Consider the following 21,077-nt stretch of genomic DNA (forward strand, 5'->3'; position numbering starts at 1 on the left):
TACATACACGTATGATAAAAAATCTTGTATTTTGTGCGTATTGAAATCACTCTATGTCAGTGTCGCATAAAGTTATGGTACAGATTTGGTTATGATTTTTCAGACTTGTGTGATCCTATTGTCAGTATATTTAATAGGATAATTTGGGATAGAGTGTACTATTTCATCATCTCACTATAATCTACAAATATTATCTTTTATCCATAATCGAATGACATCCATTACATGCAATACAACTATTCGGACTCGAGTTTAATACATTGACATTGACTAAAGGGGTTTCCCTCCAAAATTTTATACATTCAACTCAACACTTCTCATATTAAAATATAATTATCAATGCACTAAATTTGAAATTAAAAAACGTTAAATTCAATGTTTCATCATTTAGAATTAAAATAAGAATAAACCTAGTTTATTAATTTCTGAATTATGGAGAGGAAGATAGTTTTCTAATATTATAGAAACAAATTCAATCAAGTTTTTCTCCCAATGAAATTCTCATGCTAGTCAGTCCATGGATAAATGTCAATCCAATCACCATTCTATTAGGTTAAAATCGTCATGTACCTATTTAGGATCACTTTATAAACTTGAAGTACTATTATATATGTGACAATTTTGAAATTCCATGAACCAAAATTATCAATTCTGCACTTTTGAAACTAAAACTACATTTTGTCTTATATAAATGGCCTATAGAAAAGAACTGTTACATTCTTCAAACGTCTATTTTACCTTTCAATATTTGACACAATTTTTCAAGGTCAAATAGTCCGATTTTCACAACATATGAATAAGAGACCTTCGACCAACGGCTTATTGGGTCTCGTGTAGAATGACCATACAAATGCTTGTCAAGCTGCTACATTAACAAGATGGTAAGACAATAGAGGTACAATTTTTCTATTGAGGAGACATGACGGTTGAATGAGAAATTTCGGACCGATCGTAAATTGCCACATCATTTACTAAATTAATGATGAAATTCCAAATAATTGAATTTGAGACTAAAATTAGAAGTTGACATGTGTCCAGAATTGAAGTTGAAGCATAAATTGGCGAATTCCGATGATGCCACATGTTTTTCTTCATGACCGTTAGATTGAATAAAATTAATTTGGTCTAATTTGATATTATTATTTGGGCTACAGTTCAATTGAGCCCAAAAATAGGGCTTAATTTGACCCAAATGACAAATAAGGCCCAAATCCATTTAGTTGGGTCCAAGGGCCAAGTCTATGGACCAACCAAGCCCAAGCCTACAAAGCCCATCTAAGAACTCTATAAATAGAGGAATTCTCTTCATCTGATGGGTCAGCAATTCTATACTCCAAAGGACCTAAAGAGAATTCTCCCAACAACCAGAAGATGCTTTAACAACTGAAGCTGACCACACTTGAAGACTGAAGTCCTTTGAAGATGCAAGCATTCTTCCAAGACTCTAAGCTCAGAAACATCCGCACGCTCTATTTCTATACATCAAGCATACACATTCAACTGAGAGGAAATCAGAGGATCCAGTACTAGAGGTCGAACCACATCGCATCAAACAATATCAAAATCAACACCAACTCAAGTTCAACTCCATGAAACAAATTTCTTCGGAAGCCTCGTGCAAACACTAATCATCCAAGAAGATCATCAAGCCCTCAAAGGCCGATCGTCCAAGAAGATCAACAAGCCCAAAGGCAGATCATCTAAGAATATCAACAAGGTCAAAAGCTGATCATCCAAGAGGATCAACAAGTCCAAAGGTCGATCGTTCAAGAAGATCATCAAGCCTAAAAGCCAATCATTTAAGAAGATCAATAAGCCCAAAAGGCCAATCATCCATGAAGATCAACTAGTTCAAAGAATATAGTTTATTTTGAAAGCTTCAAAGAATTATTATATTAGAGATTGTACTTGTTATATTGAAATCAATACAAATACAACGTTCGGATTCCATGAATTAAGTTTCTCTAGAAACCTTGTTCGAACAAATTGGCACGTCCAGTGGGACATCTCTACCTCCCATCTCTCTCTCGACATTCAAACAAATTAATGGCATCAAAGAAAGATGCGTCCAAATAAATTACTGCAAACAACACCTATACAGGACTTATCACATGCAATCATTCAGAGATCATGCAAGAGAGAGAATAAGGTTTTGTCTTTGTAGAGAAAATATGGGAGTAACTGGCGGAATTTTTTAAGGGTAGGATCGTCGTAAGCGAAAATCCCTTGTTTGACAACTTTGCCTCTACTTTTGACCAATCAAAGGAAGAACCATACCTTAATGTAGTGTCTTTCATGATGACTAATGTAATGACTGAGTTAGTCATGGCAGAGATAGAAAAGAAGATAAATCATCTAATTGAAGCGGTAGAGGAGCGAGATCATGAAATCGCTGCTTTAAGAGATGAGATACAAGCACGAGAAACTACCGAGTCGAGTCAATCTCCAGCTACAAAAGCTAATGACAAAGGAAAGACTGTCTTGCGGGAAGACCAATCGCAATAGTCCACTTTCTTGTCTCCTTATCAAATCAATAGCTACAGAATATGATCACAAACAACATAAGGGCCCAGTTTGGAGGACCATCGCAATCTTCCTTTATGTACTCCAAATTGTATACCAAGAGAATCGACAACCTGAGAATGTCGGTTGGGTATCAATCTTGAAAAGTTCCAGTAATCTGATGGAAAGGAAAATTCGAAACAACATGTTGCTCACTTCATTGAAACCTGTGAAAATGCAGGAACCAGAGGAGACTAGCTAGTCAAGTAGTTCGTTCGTACCTTGAAAGGAAATGCTTTCAATCGGTATATTGATTTGGAGCCAGAAGAGATTGATAGTTGGGAACAACTAGAAAAGGAGTTCTTGAACCACTTCTATAGTACAAGGTGCACTGTTAGCAGAATGGTACACCTCAATAGAATGGTATATCAGAAAGGAGAAATAGAATCTTGTTGGACATGGTTCAGTCTATGATGAGTTATGCTCATCTTCCAGACTCGTTTTGGGGTTATGTAGTGGAGACTGCATGTTATATCCTGAACAACGTTCCTTCGAAAAGTGTTTCTGAAACACCTTTTGAGTTATGGAGAGGCCGTAAAGGTAGTTTACGCCACTTCATGATTTGGGGCTGTCTGAACATGTGCTAGTGACTAACCCAAAGAAGTTGGAACTGTGTTCGAAGGTTTGCCTCTTTGTAGGCTACCTCAAGAAAACGAGAGGTGGATACTTCTATAATCCAAGTGAGAACAAAGTGTTTGTTTCCACAAATGCTATCTTCTTGGAAGAAGACCACATGAGGGATCATAAGCCACGAAGTAAGCTCATTTTACATGAGATCTCTAGTGAGACTGAGACTGCTGAGGGTTCAACAAGAGTTGTTGCATAGGCCAACAGATCAACAATAGTTGTTGAGGTCGATAGGTAGTGGGCGAGTTATGAACCCACCGAATCGCTATATGGGATTTATTGAAGCCCAAAACGTCATTGTGAATGATGGGGTCGAGGATCTGTTGTCTTTTAAGAAAGAAATGGTGGATGTTGACAAAGATGAATTGGTTAAGGCCATGAACCAGAAAATGGAGTCTATGTACTTCAATAATGTCTGGAAGCTTGTTGATCCACCTGATGGGGTAAGACCTATTGAGTGTAAGTGGATCTATAAGCGAAAGAGAGGTGTAGATGGAAAGATGCAAACCTTTAAGGCTAGACTCGTGGCAAAGGGTTATACCCAAGTCGAGCGAGTTGACTATAAGGAAACTTTCTCACCTGTTGTCATGCTCAAGTCTATCAGGATTCTTCTATCCATAACCACATTTTATGATTATGAAATATGGAAAATGGATGTCAAGACTGTCTTTCTTAATGGTAATCTTGATGAGGCCATCTATATGATTCAACTAGAGGGGTCCGTAGTTCCAGATCAAGAGCAAAGAGTTTACAAGATTAATAAGTTCATTTATGGGCTGAAACAAGCATCTAGATCTTGGAACATCAGATTTGACATTGTTGTCAAGTCGTTTGGCTTTGACCAGAACGTTGATGAGCCTTGTGTTTACAAGAAGATCATCAACAGCTCAGTAGCTTTCCTGGTACTGTATGTGGATAATATTTTACTCATTAGGAATGATGTAGGGTATCTGACTGACATTAAGAAGTGGTTAGCTGCCCAGTACCAAATGAAAGATTTGGGTGAGGCAAAGTATGTTCTCAGGATTCAAATTATTCGGGATCGTAAGAACAAACGGTTAGCCCTGTCTCAGGCATCGTACATTGATCAAATGTTGATCAGGTACACGATGCAAGATTTCAAGAGGGGTTTATTATCAATCAGGCATGGAATCGTTTTGTCTAAGGATCAATGTCCTAAGACACCTCAAAAGGTTGAGGACATGAGAGGAATTCCCTATTCTTCTGCTGTAGGAAGCTTGATGTATGCAATGTTATGTACTAGACCCGACATTTACTATGCAGTAGGGATTGTCAGTCGGTATCAGTCCAATCTAGGATTTGATCACTGGACGACGATCAAGACTATCCTCAATTATCTTTAGAGAACGAGGGACTACATGCTTGTGTATGGAGATAAGGAACTGATCCTTACAGGATACACAGACTCTGACTTTCCGACTGATCGAGATTCTTGCAAATCGACATCGGGGTCAGTGTTTACTCTGAATGGAGGGGTTGTAGTTCGGCGAAGCATCAAGCAAGGATGCATCACAGACTCCACTATGGAAGTCGAATACATAGCTTCTTGTGAAGAAGCTAAAGAAGCTGTTTGGCTGAGGAAGTTCCTTTCAGATTTGGAAGTTGTTCCAAATATGGATTTGCCTATCACTCTTTATTGTGATAATAACAAAGCTGTGAAAAATTCGAAGGAGCCTCGGAGTCATCGTCGGGGTAAGCACATGGAACAGAAATATCCCCTAATCAGGGATATTTTGCATTGCGGTGATGTGATAGTCATGAAGATCGCATCAGAGCACAATGTTGTCGATCCCTTTACAAACGGCTTCACGGCTAAAGTGTTCAAGGACCACCTGGAGAGTCTAGGTCTGCGGGACATGGGGCATCTTGTCTAGGGCAAATGGGAAATGATACTAGGGTATGCCCTAGTTTATTGTTTATTGTACATTTTTATATTGTATTGTACATTAGTCTCCCAAGTCATTAGGGCAAGTGGGAGATTGTTGGGATTGGTGTTCTAATTCTCCCGGAGTCTCGTTGTTTTGTAAAGGTACACATTGTTCAATGAATAAAATAAGTGTTATTTAATTATGGCATTTACTCATATCCAATAAACAAAGCTTCTTGGTTATCTTATGTGAACTTAAGCATGTATATGTGATATACAAGTGGATCATGCCTTAAATGATAACCTAAATAGATCTGTAGTATAAGGATTAAGGTGGGATACCTGGTCCTGGTGACACTAGGGATACGACCTGCTTTGTAGAGGTTTGCAAGTGTTGTAAACTACTACATATGGTAGATTCTAACCATTCATGTGGAGACGTGTGCGGGGGTGTCCTATACAAAAAGTTTGTATAAGACCTAAACCAAGAGATGACTAGACTCTGTATATAACACCATTAATACTAGAGACTTACATCTCACCTAAACGACTAGAGGTGACATGACAAGACGATCAGTTTTTGGTATTGATTTGAAATGTTCAAATTGACAAGAGGTATTTTGATTATATATGATATAATCGGTATGATGAATGAGATACATCTATTAGAGGATTGATGTAAATGAGATTTACATTAACTACCATAGAATAGAAAAAGAACTATGATTTATATGTTTCATGAGATGAAATATTAAAACTATAGGTTATAAATATAGTATGATAAGTTGGTTATCATTTATATTTATAATAATATTAATTCTTGGATAATTAATTCTTTTTCTTTAATAACCAATTGAGTGGGTGGTTATTGTTCATGGTAACCGTGAGTTAAAAGAAAAATGGTTTTCCTAATCATAGTAAGGTTTACAAAAGTTTTGATGAAAAACTTTTTTAATTTTTTCTCTTGGAAAAAGGAAATTCACGGAGCTTGTCAAGTAAATACGGATTTACTAATCGACAACATGTTTTACTAAACGATTGTGTAGTGTTTTGTAGGCGACAGGCACTGAGCTAGCGATGAGCTAAACGATCACTTAGCTTTTGCTAGAAGATTGTGTAGCTTTAGCTAAACGATTGGGCATCAACCTATATGATAGGTTTCCGCCATCGGTGTTTCCTCCTTCCTCTGCCTCAATCCAAGTTCGAACAGAGCCCACCCTCTGGATTCTCACACCGATAATACCAAGGTAACCTTCTTAATGGTGTCTTACTCAACTCGACATCATCGAAGTTCTATGGAGGTCGTTCATGTTGCGGAGGAATTCGTGACCATGCCGATTGCTAAGGACGAGCGCGAAGTGTTCGTGCAGTGTTGCGGTCATGTTTTTCGAGCATTTGAGGTTGTAGTTGTTCAAGCATTCGTGAGCAAGAAGCATAGAGACTAAGCTACAAATGTTCGTAGAGTTTTCTCCTTGTTCATTTGTAGTTGTTGATGCTGTAATTTCTGTATTGATTCTATAACTGCATGTTTCGTATCGACTGTAATTTGTAATATTCATTCATGACTATAATTTGGAATGATATTTTTTTCGCTGCTCATGGAAATCTCGAGTATGATTTCCTTCATTAGCATGATAGAATTGACAAACACCAAAAAGTGGAAGAGAGAGCCAGACACGATTACATTAACCAATGGAGAGCTCTGAGTCTTGATTGCAAAGATAAACTCACTGAATAATCTATAATAGAGATGTGCACTCAAGGCTTGTGTTAAGTCATTAACAATTTTTCAGTATCTAGAAATATCTAGCCTTCTTCATCATCACTACTTTCTAAAGTTGGTGAGTCATTTACCACAACGGTTATCAATTCCATCATGGTTTGTGTTTACTTATTGAAAACCTTATACTGCTGATGAGTACCCGAGGAAGATCTGCTTGACGGATTTAGAGTCCCATTTCCTTCTATTTTCACGATCTACTAGGATATAGCAAGTATTAGAAAAAATGTGCAAATACTTCACATTGGGTTTTCTAACATTCTAAAGTTCATAATCAGGCTGACAGTACCTGGACGAAGTGAAAGTCGTTGTGAATATGACAAGATGTATTTAAGGCTTCAGCCCAGAAGAGGAGAAACATCCCTTTAGCATGAAGTATGGCATGGGCCATTTCTTGGAGAGTGCGGATTTTCCTTTAAACAACTTCATTCTATTGAGGAGTTAGGAGTAGAGAACTCATGTAAAATCCCTTCAGAAGCACAATAATCAGCAAATCAGAAAATTTTAAATTCTTTCACATGATCACTTCTAATACAAATGATGTTTTTCTCTTGTTCGCATTGAAGATGAAGACACAATGTCTGAAATACCTTGAAGGTGTCATATTTTTCTTTGATGAATCTCACCCATGTGAAGCAAGAAAAACCATTTACACAGATGAAATCATACCGCTTTCCCCCCAAATTTTCAACTTTCATGGGACCAATCAAGTCCATATGTAGTACTCCAAAACTCTTCTAGTGTTGCATTGTGTCACTTTCTTATGAATGCGCAGTTAGGCCTTGAACAAGTATGGCATCACGAAGGGCAGGAAGTCCCCAAATCTTAACAAATATCCTTTACCCAAAACCTTTCTTTTAGCTACATCACCAAAGGTTACATGCCCAGAACCACATATCTTTAGGTCAAATAAGGAAGATTTTTCATGTCATGTGCCTAGAGTACCCACTATCAAAGTACCAATCTTCTTTAGTTGAGGTGCGTAAAGAGGTAAAGGCCACATTGTAGGACATACTCTCCTGAGCTTTATCTCCTTTGATATGCCATTCAAGTCTTCTTGAAAAGATTCTTCTATTTTCATGACTTATAGTTCCTGATCTTGAGGGAAAATGTCTTAATGTTTTGTACTCCTTTTTGCCAAGAAGGTAAAAACAAAACAGATGAACGTGACCTGCCTTCCCACAGTAATGGCACCCCATTTTTTCTTAGGTCCACTGATTTCAAAATAAGGCATGAGACTGATGTCATCCGATTTCAGTTCAGATATGTGAGGATTTTGAGCAGGAACAAAAACGACTTTAGAAGAGGATGTTGTTTTACAACTTGACTTCGCACAACTACTAAAACAAACTCCCTGTCTACCAACAGCTTGCTTCCCTAAGGTGAGAATCTTGTTTAGATCATCTGTACCAGAATTTAATATTCACTACAAGAATTTTGGGCTTTAATATCGGTTGAAAAAAGTGAAACCGGATGTATAATGTCGGTTTTGTTTTTTTTAAAAAGTAGATTTTTAATGTCGGTTTAAACCGATATTGTAGGTATACATTTAATGTCGGTTTTAAACTGACATTAAAGATTCGATTTTCCCTTTTTCCTTAAAAAAAAAAAAACCCATTCCCCCCCCTCCCCCCCCCCCCCCCATTTTTGTTTCTTACGAAAATGATATTAGGTTACATTTTGTTTCTCTCCTTTCTCTCTCAGATTTCAGACAAACCTTCGTAGGCGGTGAAGAGAGCTAAAACCGAAAGCTATAAAAAATGGCGACCAAAAATGCCAAAAAAGCCAATCTCTTGGATCATCACTCCCTCAAACACTTACTCGATGAATCTGTTTCTGAGGTAGAGAAGTAAGAGATATATGGAACCAACGAGAAATGGTAGAACCCGTAGATAGGTCGGCAATGCCGGTCCATGTAGTACTGATTTGAAATCGATTTTGCATCTTTTCTACTCCCGATGTCATTGATAAATAAGCAGCAAGAGTCATAGTCGATGCTTTGAGAAGATTCCAATGATGATTGAAAAAATAAATTAAAGAAAGAACAGAGAGATCGGTAGAGAGATATGAAGGATTTGAATATGTTTCTGAGGTAATTCAATCTGCAATTTCATTCCCCCTCTTTTAGATATTTTTCGCGTCAATTTTAATCTAGGTTTAAGCTTTTTCCTTGCAGATTGTCACCAGCCGTAATGAAGGATTTGAATTTGTTTCTGAGGTAATATGAAGGATTTGAATCTGTTTCTGAGGTAATGCTATTTGGCTACATTTTAGTGTTTCTGAATATAAACCAGCTAAAAAAACCACAAAGTTCTAAGAGTTTTGGTAATGCGATACATTTTTTTGTTTCGTCATTCATCTGTACTTCTTAGGGGAGAGAGAAATACTAAAGCATTAGAGATTTGGAGAAAGATTTTATTGATGTTTGATTCATTGTTAGTTCATGTCTCTCTGGAAAGTGTCAAGCTGAAGAAAAAGAAGAAACATAACAGAACAGAAAGGCCCAGGTTGGTAATTCTTTTGACATTTTTTTCCAGCACCATTTGTTACATAAATGTGCCATATTCAGATATTCCAATCCTGCAGATGGTAGCAAATCTGCATGGAATACTGAGACCATTTCTACTTCGGAGAATGAAATCTGATGTCGAGCTAATGCTCCCTCGGAAGAAAGAAATCATAATATATTGGTTATGATTGAAGGTAGCACTGTTTTTAATCTAATTGTTATAGATAGATTCTATAACCTGTGCATCAACTTTTCTTGTTTTCATAAATATTATTTATATATTTAGATATATATCTCCGCCCAAATCCCTCCCCTTTTGCCCAAATCCCTAGCTCTCGCTCATAAAGTCCATCTCGCTCTTTCTCTCGCTACTCTCGCTACTCTCGCTCTCGCTCATACCTCCACTCTCGCTCTCATACATAAAGTCCCCTCTCACTCGCCCCACCCCGGCCCCGGCCCCGTTGCCAACCCTAGAGGAAATTGATCCTATTAAATCTAACGCCTTGAGTAAGTGTTGTCTTTTTCTTTTTTCCTTTTAACTTTGTAAATTGGTGGTTTTTTCCCTTTAATTTCTTGGATTATATTCTTATCATCATGCGTTTGATAATTTATTCCGTGCCTTCCAATTGGATTTTCTTTCTGTTGGAGGGAAGGGGACAAGGACATGTGGATTAATTAGTATTCCTGTGGTGAACTATTAATATTACCACCACTTGTCAAAATTGCTTTCTTGACTTACTTTCCAATGGTTTACACAAGATGTTTTAATTCATAAGTCTTGTCAAATTTCATGGCTGAAAATACAGTTAGCTACGTGTCGTGGTTGTTTGTTCCACAATAGTCCATGTGTGCTCAATTTGAATCATGCCTTTTTGAGTTAATCCTACTGGTGGCCACTTTATGTTTATTGTGTGGTGGTTTAATATTTGGTGATTTATCCTTGTTAACAAGAATTATTGGTACAGGAAGTTCACTTTGGGAAATTGATAGTCTTCGACACCATTATTGTCCTCATGTTTCAAGGTATGCAGTTTAATATTGATCCAGAAACTTCTGTTGCTTTGGATTTCATACTGAAAACTAGTTCTTATGTTCTTGTAGGTTAGTTTTATGCCTAGTATCCCCGTACAATCAAGTGTGTGAAGTGTTTAAGAGAGAGCTTGACATGATACCGGATAAGGTATATTTACTTGGCTAAACCTGTTTCATATAATCAGATTATGCATTCATTCTGTTGAATGGAGATTACTTTTGCAATCTGATAGAAGTTGGTTATCTTTGATTGTGTTACTGTTACATATGAGTTGACACTTCTGTTTTCTGTATTCTGATCACATTATAGCATGTTTTAATGTGCGTGACAGATTGAAGTTTCATTAACATTTGGCCTTTCATATGATTATATAAATGTGGTTATGGTTATAATATTAATTTTTCTCCTTGGATCAGAGTCTGCCTGAGGTTAAATTCTTAATCTTAGGCACATTACTTGTTAAGTTGAAGTTAAATTCTAAATCTTTCCAATTCTTCTGTAGTTGCTGGATGAGTTGAAGAAGAAGAATCCTGATAATGAAGTCCATCTCAACAACGTATATTACATCTTTTAATCTCTCAAACCCTCCCAAATTTGTAGACAAATAAAATTGTGTTGCCCTTACACAGAAGATTTTGTTGCCCTTGTAAAATCATAATCATTGTATTACTTGTAATTTGTGTTTTCAAGGCTTGAATTATTGTACGCCATTAAAATTATAATTCTATAGCAGAATTTGTGGATTAAATGTAATAGATTTACAATCCATACATAAATAATATCATAGTCATAGTGTTCGATGATGATGTGTCATGTTATACTTTTTTACTGAAAAAATGGATTTGACAAGGGAACTTTACAAAACAGACTAATCGATAAAACGGACAGATTCGGGCTTCAATGTCGGTTAAGAATCCAAAAAAAAAAAAAAAAGGCTTTAATGTCGGTTGCAACCGACAAGTTTAATCATTAAAGACCTTTAATGTCGGTTGTAACCGACATTAAAGACCTTCAATATCGGTTGCAACCGACATTGAAGGTTGTGTTATTGGTGTTATTGAAGCCCTTTAATGTCGGTTTAAAACCGACATTAAAGGCAACCGACATTAAAGGGCTTTAATAACACTATCTTTAATGTCGGTTGCCAACCGACATTAAAGCCCTTTAATGCCGATTTAAAACTGACATTAAAACCCGAATTTCTTCTAGTGATGCAAACAGACTTAGACATTGAATCCAGTGTTGTTGAGATGATTTCAACCCCTTCTTTAATTAAGATATAGTGCTTAAAAGTCGATGATTATCTTCAATTATCTTTTGAACACGATCTTTTTGCTGTTCCAATACAAGTAAATCTTCTTCCCATCTTTCATAAACATCTTCAATGGTTAGATTTCTGAACTAAGGAACAATCTGACTCAGTCCACAACATGTTTCATTTACCTCCACTTTTTCACTACTGATTATTGTAGATTCATCAACATTTGCACAAACAATCAAGGCATGAATCTCATCTTCTGACTCACTACTTGTGTCTTATTCATCATCTGACAGGGTTTTTGAGTGTCCTTATTCTGTCTTCTAAAATAGTTTGGAAATTCAACTTGGAAATGGCCTAAACCTTCACATTCTCTGCATTTGAAGTTTCGATATCTGCCACTTTGATTATAATTCAATCCCTATTCACTATCCTTTTTACCACCAAAAGGTTTAGCATTGTTATGCATATTATCATTGATGTTGCCACCATGTCTTTGACATAGGAGGGTTGTACTGTCCACGACACTTGTTCACACATTTTAAAAGTTTCCCAAATTGTTTTGTTAAAAGAGAAAGTGTGTCGCCAAGATTTTCTTCACTGTCTTTCCCTTTGTTTGAAGCCCGATCCTCACTCACAGATGATTTCAAGGCTAGCCCTTTATCTTTCTCGTCTGTTCTTTCATCAAATGTCAACTTGAAGGTACGCAGAGACCCAAACAGTTCATCTACTTTCATGAGGGCTATATCATTTGCTTCTTCAATGGTGGTCACTTTCATGTCAAACCATTTTGGTAGAGAGTGGAACTCTTTTGAACTAACTTTTCTTCTGACATTTTATCACCAAGAGCAAAAGATTCGTTAGCAATGTCCAAAATACGTACACTGAAGTCAACTATTGTTTCATCCTCCATAATTTTTTAAAGATTCAAACTTTGAAGTGAGAATCTGCAGTCGAGACATTTTCACTTTTTATGTCCCTTCATGAGCAACTTCCATGATGTCCCAAGCTTCTTTGGCTGAAACACATGGATTGATGAGATGGAAAATATTCTTATCAAGTCTATTGAACATTGCATATAGTGCACGAGAGTTTCGTAGGGAAGCCTCATCTTTTGCTTCTCTCTAGTCCTTCTCTAGTTTGCAAGAGACTTTGCCATCATCCTCAATGACTTGAGGAGTCCATCCATTCACGACAACTTTCCAGGTTTTACTGTCAATTGATTTTAGAAACATGGTCATTCTGGCTTTCCAATATGAGTAATTAGTCCCATCAAACACTTGAGTTCTGGTAGTGGATCCACCTTCTATGATTGGTTCCATTGCAAACAAACAAAGAAAGTATAATGGTAGAACCCACTCTGATACCAATTGAAAAAGATGAATATGCAATCAAACTAAAAGGAGAATTGATGGACACAACGATGCTAACAATTTGGCCAACACAGAAATAAGTAGAGAGAGAAATAACACACAATATGTTAACCCAATTCGATATAACTTTACCTACATTTGGGGGGCTCAGAGCCCAATTGAAAATAAGATAATAATATTCAAAAGGTTTACAAGGAAGACCACTTATCTAATAAAACTACTATCATGGAATACAGTAAACCTTAGATAGATATTTGGCTTAGACTCCCTCTGAATTTGATGTCACTTATCTCAAGATCTTCTAATGACTCAAGCTCTCCCTGAGTCAGAAGCTTTCAGCTTGTTCGATCTTGCACTTTTAGGCTCCCCCTAAACTCAATGCTTAGTTTCAAGAATCACACACCCTCTATGAAAAATCAGTAGTGTTTCTTTCTTTTTCTTTCTGCAACGGCCGCACAAGAAGATACAATATCTATCAATAAAAAACCTACATTCAATCTGTTTTTAATACTTCCTTTTATAACAACTCTAAAAGGAAGGAGCGGACAAGGAAATCAACATCAATACCAAAAAGGTAAGCAGATAGAACATTCTAAAAGAAAACCAAATCGTTTAACCTGAAGTCAATCGGAGAAGACCAACATTCAAATAAAAGAAAATTTATGTGCCAATTAAACCATAACAAAAGGTATTTAGGAGAATTTGGAATGGTTGGGGTGTGGGATATGGAGGGTTATTGTATAATTAATTGGAACAGAAGCACGTGTCGGGGAAATTAGGGTTTGAGGTGTGATTTTTATGGAGGAGAAATAATTATTGTGAGTTTGACAATATCATCAATGCTTTCATGCAAAATATCAACATTAACTTAGAGACCTTGCATATATGTGTATAGTCATTTTGTCATTTTTGTTATTTTTTGGAAATCAATTTCAATGGTTTTTCCTTACCATTTTAAAATCTAGATTTTATTTATTTATTTTTATTTGATCCTCTTTAATTAGATTTGGTGTTTAAATACAGTTTAATATTATTGATATTCAAGAGGGGTTATATATGTCATTTATATATAGATATTTATAATTTAAAGAGAAAAATAAGTTTAAACATTTGCCAAAATTGCCTTTTACAATAGACATCAAACAGACATAATTTTTTCGCATAGATAACAAATCAAATGATTTATTTTAGAACAACTATCGAGTGTATGATTGAATTTTCGAATTTTTTTAGACGAAAATCATATCAATACTATCCTTAAATTCATACCAAATGGATTTGAGAACTTAAAATCAAGTGGCACCCACTTTAATAGTGTTGGTCAAGTGTTGTCAGAAGGCAGTGGGCATATTTTTGAACAAATCTAAAAAGCGACAGAAAAAATGATAAGATATGGTTGGAAAGTATTTAATGCGGCGGACCACAAACAATAATAATTTAAGAAAACATGATAAGATATGGTTGCATGTCAAAGTATATTGAGAGCCTTACATTCTCAGACTTGATAACTTTAATGGATATAATAATATTAATTAATTTACAATAATATAAATATCAATTTTGTATCAATTTAAATCCTACATTTATAATTGTATCCATTTAATCCCTAAACTTTGGGTGCTATCCATTTAAATCTTAAATTATTAATTAAATCAATTTAGACTCTAAATTTTTATAAGTGTATCAATTTAACCTTGGACTTTCGTAATTGTATCAACTTAAACCCTTCATTATGTTTTATTTAAATATACTTACGAAAGTTCAGGGTTTAAATTGATATATTTATAAATGTTCAAGGTTTAAATTGATACAACTATGAAAATACGGGGTCTAAATTGATACGATTATCAGTTTGGGATTTAAATTGATACAATTCCAAAATTCCAAAAGTTCGAGGTTAAAATTGATGCAACTCCTAAAATTTAGGTTTAAATTGATATAAACCTCAAAGTTTAAGGGTATAAATTGATATTTGTTTTTTACAATAATTATGATATAAAAATCTTTCAATTAATAATATTAGTAGCGATAGAAATTAGTGAACATTAATTTATTTTTTTAATTAATTAATAAATATTTATATGGACGAGGAAGAGGATCAAAAATGAATATTTAGTAAATACAGAATTAAGACTAAAAATATAAATGTTGAAATCTAGAAAGTAAATAGAAAAAATCTTTAAAATTAATTCTTTGAAGCTTAGAAAGAAAATTAAAATTAAACTCGAAGTGTAATAATTTGAAACTTTAAAGATAAAATAGAAACTAAGGGGGAAAAAACCTAAATGAGGAAAAAATATTTTTCCCTTTAATTTTCTCATTGACAACTTTTCCACTTCAAACTTTTGTGTAACCATCTTCTTCTTCAAATACCACGCATCCAACATCTTATCTCCCAACTATTCAACTTCAAATTTCATCTGTTCTCTCAAACAACCATTACTATTTCTTCTTCTTCTTTTATTTATTTATCCGTTTCTAAATGGCAATATACTCTAATAACGATTTTCTAAATACCACATATTGCACATCTTCCCTTCTATCATAACACGAATCTCATTTATTATCTCAAACAACCACTACTATTTCTTCTTCACTCATCTCTGTTTTCTAAATGGCAATATCATCCATTAATAATTTTTTGTTCGAAGTACAACGATCCGAACCAGAATTGGTTGCTCCAGCAAAACCTACACCCCATGAATTTAAGCAACTTTCAGACATCGATGATCAAGAAAGCTTTAGATTTCAAATTCCATTAATATTTTTCTATGCACAAAATGCAAGCATGGAGGGAAGTGATCCAGTGAAGGTAATAAAGAAGGCAATTTCAGAGACATTGGTATTTTACTATCCTTTTGCAGGAAGATTAAGGGAAGGCCCTGGAAGGAAATTGTTTGTTGAATGTACAGCTGAAGGTATCTTATTTATTGAAGCTGATGCAAATGTTACTTTACAACAATTTGGTGATGCCATTCAACCTCCATATGCATTTTTGGATGATGTTTTGTACAATGTTCCAAATTCTGATGGGATCGTTAACTCTCCATTGTTGCTCATTCAGGTATGTTGATTTATTTTGACACTGTCTGATCAATTTTAGACATGGTGTTTAGAACCAGGAGGCATAAAATAGAGGGGTAGTTGTAAATATAGCAATCAAATCCATAGTATTGCATATATAGCAAAATTTAGATCGAAGTTTACCTGTGATAGATTATTATATTGCCAGTAGAAATCTATGAGCGATAAAGTATATCACTAATAACAATCTATAAGCAATTGAGTCTATCACTTATAGATTTTTTTTATTTGAAAATCTTCAGAATTGTTATTTTACACTTAATTATTAGGGTTGTTTTTAAATATAGAAAAAAAACTAAAATATGATAAAATATGGTAAAATTTTAGAACTATCAATAATAGACGTTGATAGATACTGATAGACTTCTATCAGTGTCTATATGTATATTGATAGACACTGATAAAAGTCTATCTTGTAAATATTTTCAATAGTTTTAATATTTAAAATAATTTTCCTAATTATTATCCTAAAAATCTACGCATTACAATTACTTTAAAATTTAATTTTTTAATCATAGATCTACAAATTTCCTTTAATCAAACAAAGAGTTGGAGTTCACAGCTCCATATTCCCTATTTCAAAGTAGGTTAAGTTGATTAATTATTTGGCCCACATATTTTACAATAGAGCATGTAATTATGCACATTTATTGAACCTTTTTATTTTATTCTCTCTCTCCCTTTTCCTCCCATGTTACTAATAACTCCAAAATATATTTATATATATATATTTTTTTAAAAATAGTAAAATAAAAAGTTTAAAGTAACTTACCAATTTGGAATCTTTTCAAATTATGAATTTTGTTTCAAATATAATATACAAATTTTTTAAAATTTAAAACAAAATATAAGATAGACAAATTTTGAACTTTATTCAATTTGAGTATAATAAAAAATTTATTAAAATTCCAATTCCTAGAACTTTATTTTAGAATTCTATTCCAAATTTAAACCAAATTATGAATAGAATGTAATATTTAACTTAAATTAAATTTGGACATATTTCAAACTTTAACTCAATAGTTCAAAAAAGATGTAAATTTTATAGTCAATAGATATCAAATTAATAAACTAGTTGCATTCATATTGAATATCATATCAAATTTGAGGGAACTTGAAATTAAAATGTACAAGAAAGGAAAACACTAATTACCCACAAAATTAGTACTACTTAACTCAACCAAACACTAAGTGCCAAAACCATCCTAATTGTATGGTATAAATATAACAAAAAAGTAACAAGAAAAGTCAACATACACATTTCAAAAGTCTAAGATTAAACAACTTTCCATCCCAAATTTAGACTTTTAAATTCAAACTAGACTAAACAACTTTGCAACATGACAAATTATTATTTAACTCCAAAGACTAATTACGTCTTTAAACTAAATAACTATACACTTAATAACTCAACTCAATGTTCTGAAAGCTCTCTAAACGTTGATAAAAGTGTCCAAATTTAGTCTATATATATTTTCAACAAATAAAGGCCACGAGGTTAAGAAAGAAGGAGAGATAAAAGCTTCTTTTCAATACCATAAAAGCTTTTAGTAATTCAAAATCAATTTAATGTTTCGATTTTATACTTTTAGATTATTTATTCATGCAATGAAAATTGATTCTAAATTATGAAAAACATATTTGGGAGACTATTTTATAGATTTATTTAGTCCAAAAAAAACCTTAAAATTGTTTCTTCTTTTTAACAAGAAGAGTAAAAAGAGAGCTTTATGTTTGATAAATAGTTTCAATGATCATCAATGTAATGTAGGTGACACGGCTCAGTTGCGGTGGTTTCATCTTTGCCATTCGTTTTAATCATACAATGTGTGATGTGCTTGGTTTAATGCAATTCTTGACTGCCATAAGTGAAATAGCTCGCGGTTCCTTTGCTCCGTCTATTCTTCCAGTGTGGCAAAGAGCTTTCTTAAATGCAAGGGACCCTCCAACAGTCACTTGTCGCCACCCTGAATATGACCAAGTTATTGACACCAAACACACCACCATTCCCCTGAACGACATGGACCATTGCTCTATTTTCTTTGGCTCCACTGAGATCTCTACCATTCGTAAAACCTTACCCATCCACATTCGTCAGTGCTCTTCCTTCGACCTCATCACTGCTTGCCTTTGGCGCACTCGTACCATAGCCCTTCAACCAGACCCGAACGACGAAATGCGATTATTTTGTGTTGTGAATTTACGTTCAAAATCAAACTCTATACCCTTAGGATACTATGGCAACACGTCTATTTTTTCAGCAGCAGTCACCACTGCAGCCAAACTTTGCCATAACCCACTAGGTTATGCAGTTGAATTGGTTAGAAAGGCAAAGGGAGGGGTGACAGAAGAGTACATGAAGTCTGTGGCAGAACTTATGGTAATCAAAGGACGACCTAAGATAACTTCTGTGAGATCCTACGCTGTATCAGACATAACAAAACTTGAGATGGAGAACATAGATTTTGGATGGGGAAATGCCCTTTTTGGAGGATTTGTTATGATAGATATTGCAAAACTTCCTTGTTCGGGAAGTTTTTGTAATCGTTTCAAAAACAACAAAGGGGAATTGGGAACATTGGTGTCTTTCTCCTTGCCTGCTCCAGCCATGGAGAGATTTGTGGTAGAACTTGATGCTTTGATCAAAACAAAACCATCGAACGAATTGAAAAATTCTAAAGGGTCGTTCATTAAATCTATTTTGTAATGGAAAATTATTTAGTTTGTGGGAAACAAGCGTGAGGATGTATTGTAATAGTATAACCTATTATAGTTTATTGTTGTGAAATAAAGCATGTAACATATAGTGATTCTACCTTTTTTTGGTATAACAAATTATTTTACTAATCAACAAGTTCTAAATTTCAACTAACTTGTAAAAGCTCATAAGTAAAAAACTTTTAGATTCAACTTTTTCTAGACATATTTCTTAAATCTTTTAGTTAATGGTTTAAATAAACTGACTAAACTAAGTCCAATTATCTAACTAATTGTTTAATTAAGTATATTGATAAACTAATTTAAGTATATTCTAATTACTTACTAATTAAAATATATTTGAAAATAACCCTATCTATATTATGTATTAATAACATATAAAATTAAAATTAAAAATTGAAACAAAAATAGATACTTTCAAAGTTTGTGATTCCAAAATAAATGTTAAATTGAAACATGTAGTTTAGTAAAGAAGACACCATTACCATTTTAAAAGTTGATGGTTTAATTACCATTAGAAGAAATCGAACCTCTCCCGATGTCAAAATTCCCTGGGAATGGGCGGAAAATGCGTCGGGAGAGGAATGGATCGTTGGGAGTTTGGTTGGAAAAACCCGTCGGGAGAGGAACGCCTGACGCATGCAAGGAAGGTGTTGGGAGTTAATCAAGAAACTCTATTAACGGGCAGAAATGCACGTTATTACAGTGCTAAGTTTTTAAACAATACTGGCTTGCATTGATAAAATATGTAAGATTGTGTCCAAAAATCATTAAGTTCAGCGGTTGCATGCGTTCATTGCATAGAGAGTCTAAAGAAAGAACCTAAAGACTCGAGAGAGCTAGGTTAGAATCAAGACTCGAGAGAGCAAGATTAGATCTGCATAAGCAAGAGATAGGGACTTAGAGATAAGCTCTGTTTGTCAACCTGCATCACATGCACCCTAGAGATAGGTATGATATTATGTGGTCGCCTTATTTGTGTGTGTGTCATCTTGTCACCGCATGGGTAAGAATAGAGGCTTATGTGTAGGTCCTATAGACTAATCGCATATATCGCATATGTTTTAGCATTAGAAGCCGTAGCATTCGCATCGAGAGATGGTTTACTATTGTATGTGTGTTGCATGATCGCATAGCATGAACGCATCATAGGGAGTGTTAGCCGAAACCCATCTCAACCCGTTCACCACATACTCATCGCATTTTCCGTATTATCAACTCTTTTCGAAACTCCGCCGCATTTGTTTATTTTAATTACCGCAAACAACAAACCAACATTTATTTGAGTTACCGGTAACCGCAAAGTCTTTTTGAAAATTATCACCACATACCGTTTTTCCAAGTCCCTGAGTTCGACCCTAGACTTACCAGGAAACTCAGTGGGGTTTACACTTGGATTCCACTTAGAAAACTCGAGTGCTCAACACATTTCCATCACCGCATTTCATCCATAATTCTACCTCATAAAATAATGCATCAACTCTCGATGCCCTATACATGCATCGGGAGTTCCTTGACTAACTCCCGACACCTTGTTCTATGTGTCGGGAGTTCTCGAACTCTAGATGGTTTGTTTCTTGCGTCGAGAGTTCTTGAACACCCGACGGTTTGTTTCATGCATCAAGAGTTACAGGAACTCCCGACGTAGTAATATATGCGTGGGGAGTTCCTTCATTAGTTGAAAATTGTCTTTTAAATATTTTTAATTTATAGTCTGTAATTTTTTAAAATTTGATCTGAATAACCTGTAAAACATAAATAACCAAAAAAATAGATTCACATAATAAATAAAACAATGAAAACGAAGTCCATACTATAATAAATAAATAAAAAATTACAATATCCTAGAATAAAACAAAGTCGATACTAAATAAAAGAAATTTACTTTCACAAATACATAGAAGAAATAAAATGAAAACGTCTGGAACACGTTTGGAACACAACATCTTGAACAATCGTCCAACCTCATCTCTGAACAACATGCTACAATAAAAAAAAACATTCAAATGTCATCATCTTTAAACTTTCATAACACGTTCAAACTTCATAAACAAAATATCCATGAACACATTAGAACTTCATAAACATTCATAAATACACAAGAACTTCAAGTTCAACGATAAAATGAGTATAATCAAATTCTGTCCACCTCCACGACAAACATGAAACCTCCCGAACATCAAAAAACACACAAATTTCATAAACAAGAACGAACACACATAAAACTCAATCTTTCTCCCCAAAA

The 21,077-nt window shown here is 34.5% G+C and overlaps 1 protein-coding gene across 1 annotated transcript; it reads left to right on the plus strand.

Annotated features, from left to right (window-relative positions):
- The first annotated feature begins 15,274 nt into the window (after positions 1 to 15,274).
- On the plus strand, positions 15,275 to 18,929 carry LOC120088899 (benzyl alcohol O-benzoyltransferase-like). Its single transcript, XM_039046337.2, has 2 exons — positions 15,275 to 16,094; positions 17,886 to 18,929. Exons 1-2 carry the CDS (start codon positions 15,645 to 15,647, stop codon positions 18,819 to 18,821), a joined length of 1,386 nt encoding a protein of 461 aa, XP_038902265.1. The 5' UTR covers positions 15,275 to 15,644; the 3' UTR covers positions 18,822 to 18,929.
- The last annotated feature ends 2,148 nt before the right edge of the window (positions 18,930 to 21,077 follow it).

Source organism: Benincasa hispida, chromosome 10, assembly GCF_027475165.1.
Source record: "Benincasa hispida cultivar pf3 chromosome 10, pf3_genome.v1.1, whole genome shotgun sequence".
Classification (NCBI taxonomy): Eukaryota; Viridiplantae; Streptophyta; class Magnoliopsida; order Cucurbitales; family Cucurbitaceae; genus Benincasa; species Benincasa hispida.

Bases quoted from the DNA above. Each gene is read 5' to 3' on its own strand.
- LOC120088899 (XM_039046337.2), top strand. From the start codon at position 15,645: ATGGCAATATCATCCATTAATAATTTTTTGTTCGAAGTACAACGATCC. The intron at 16,095-17,885 runs GTATGTTGATTT...AATGTAATGTAG, and splicing joins CTCCATTGTTGCTCATTCAG to GTGACACGGCTCAGTTGCGG.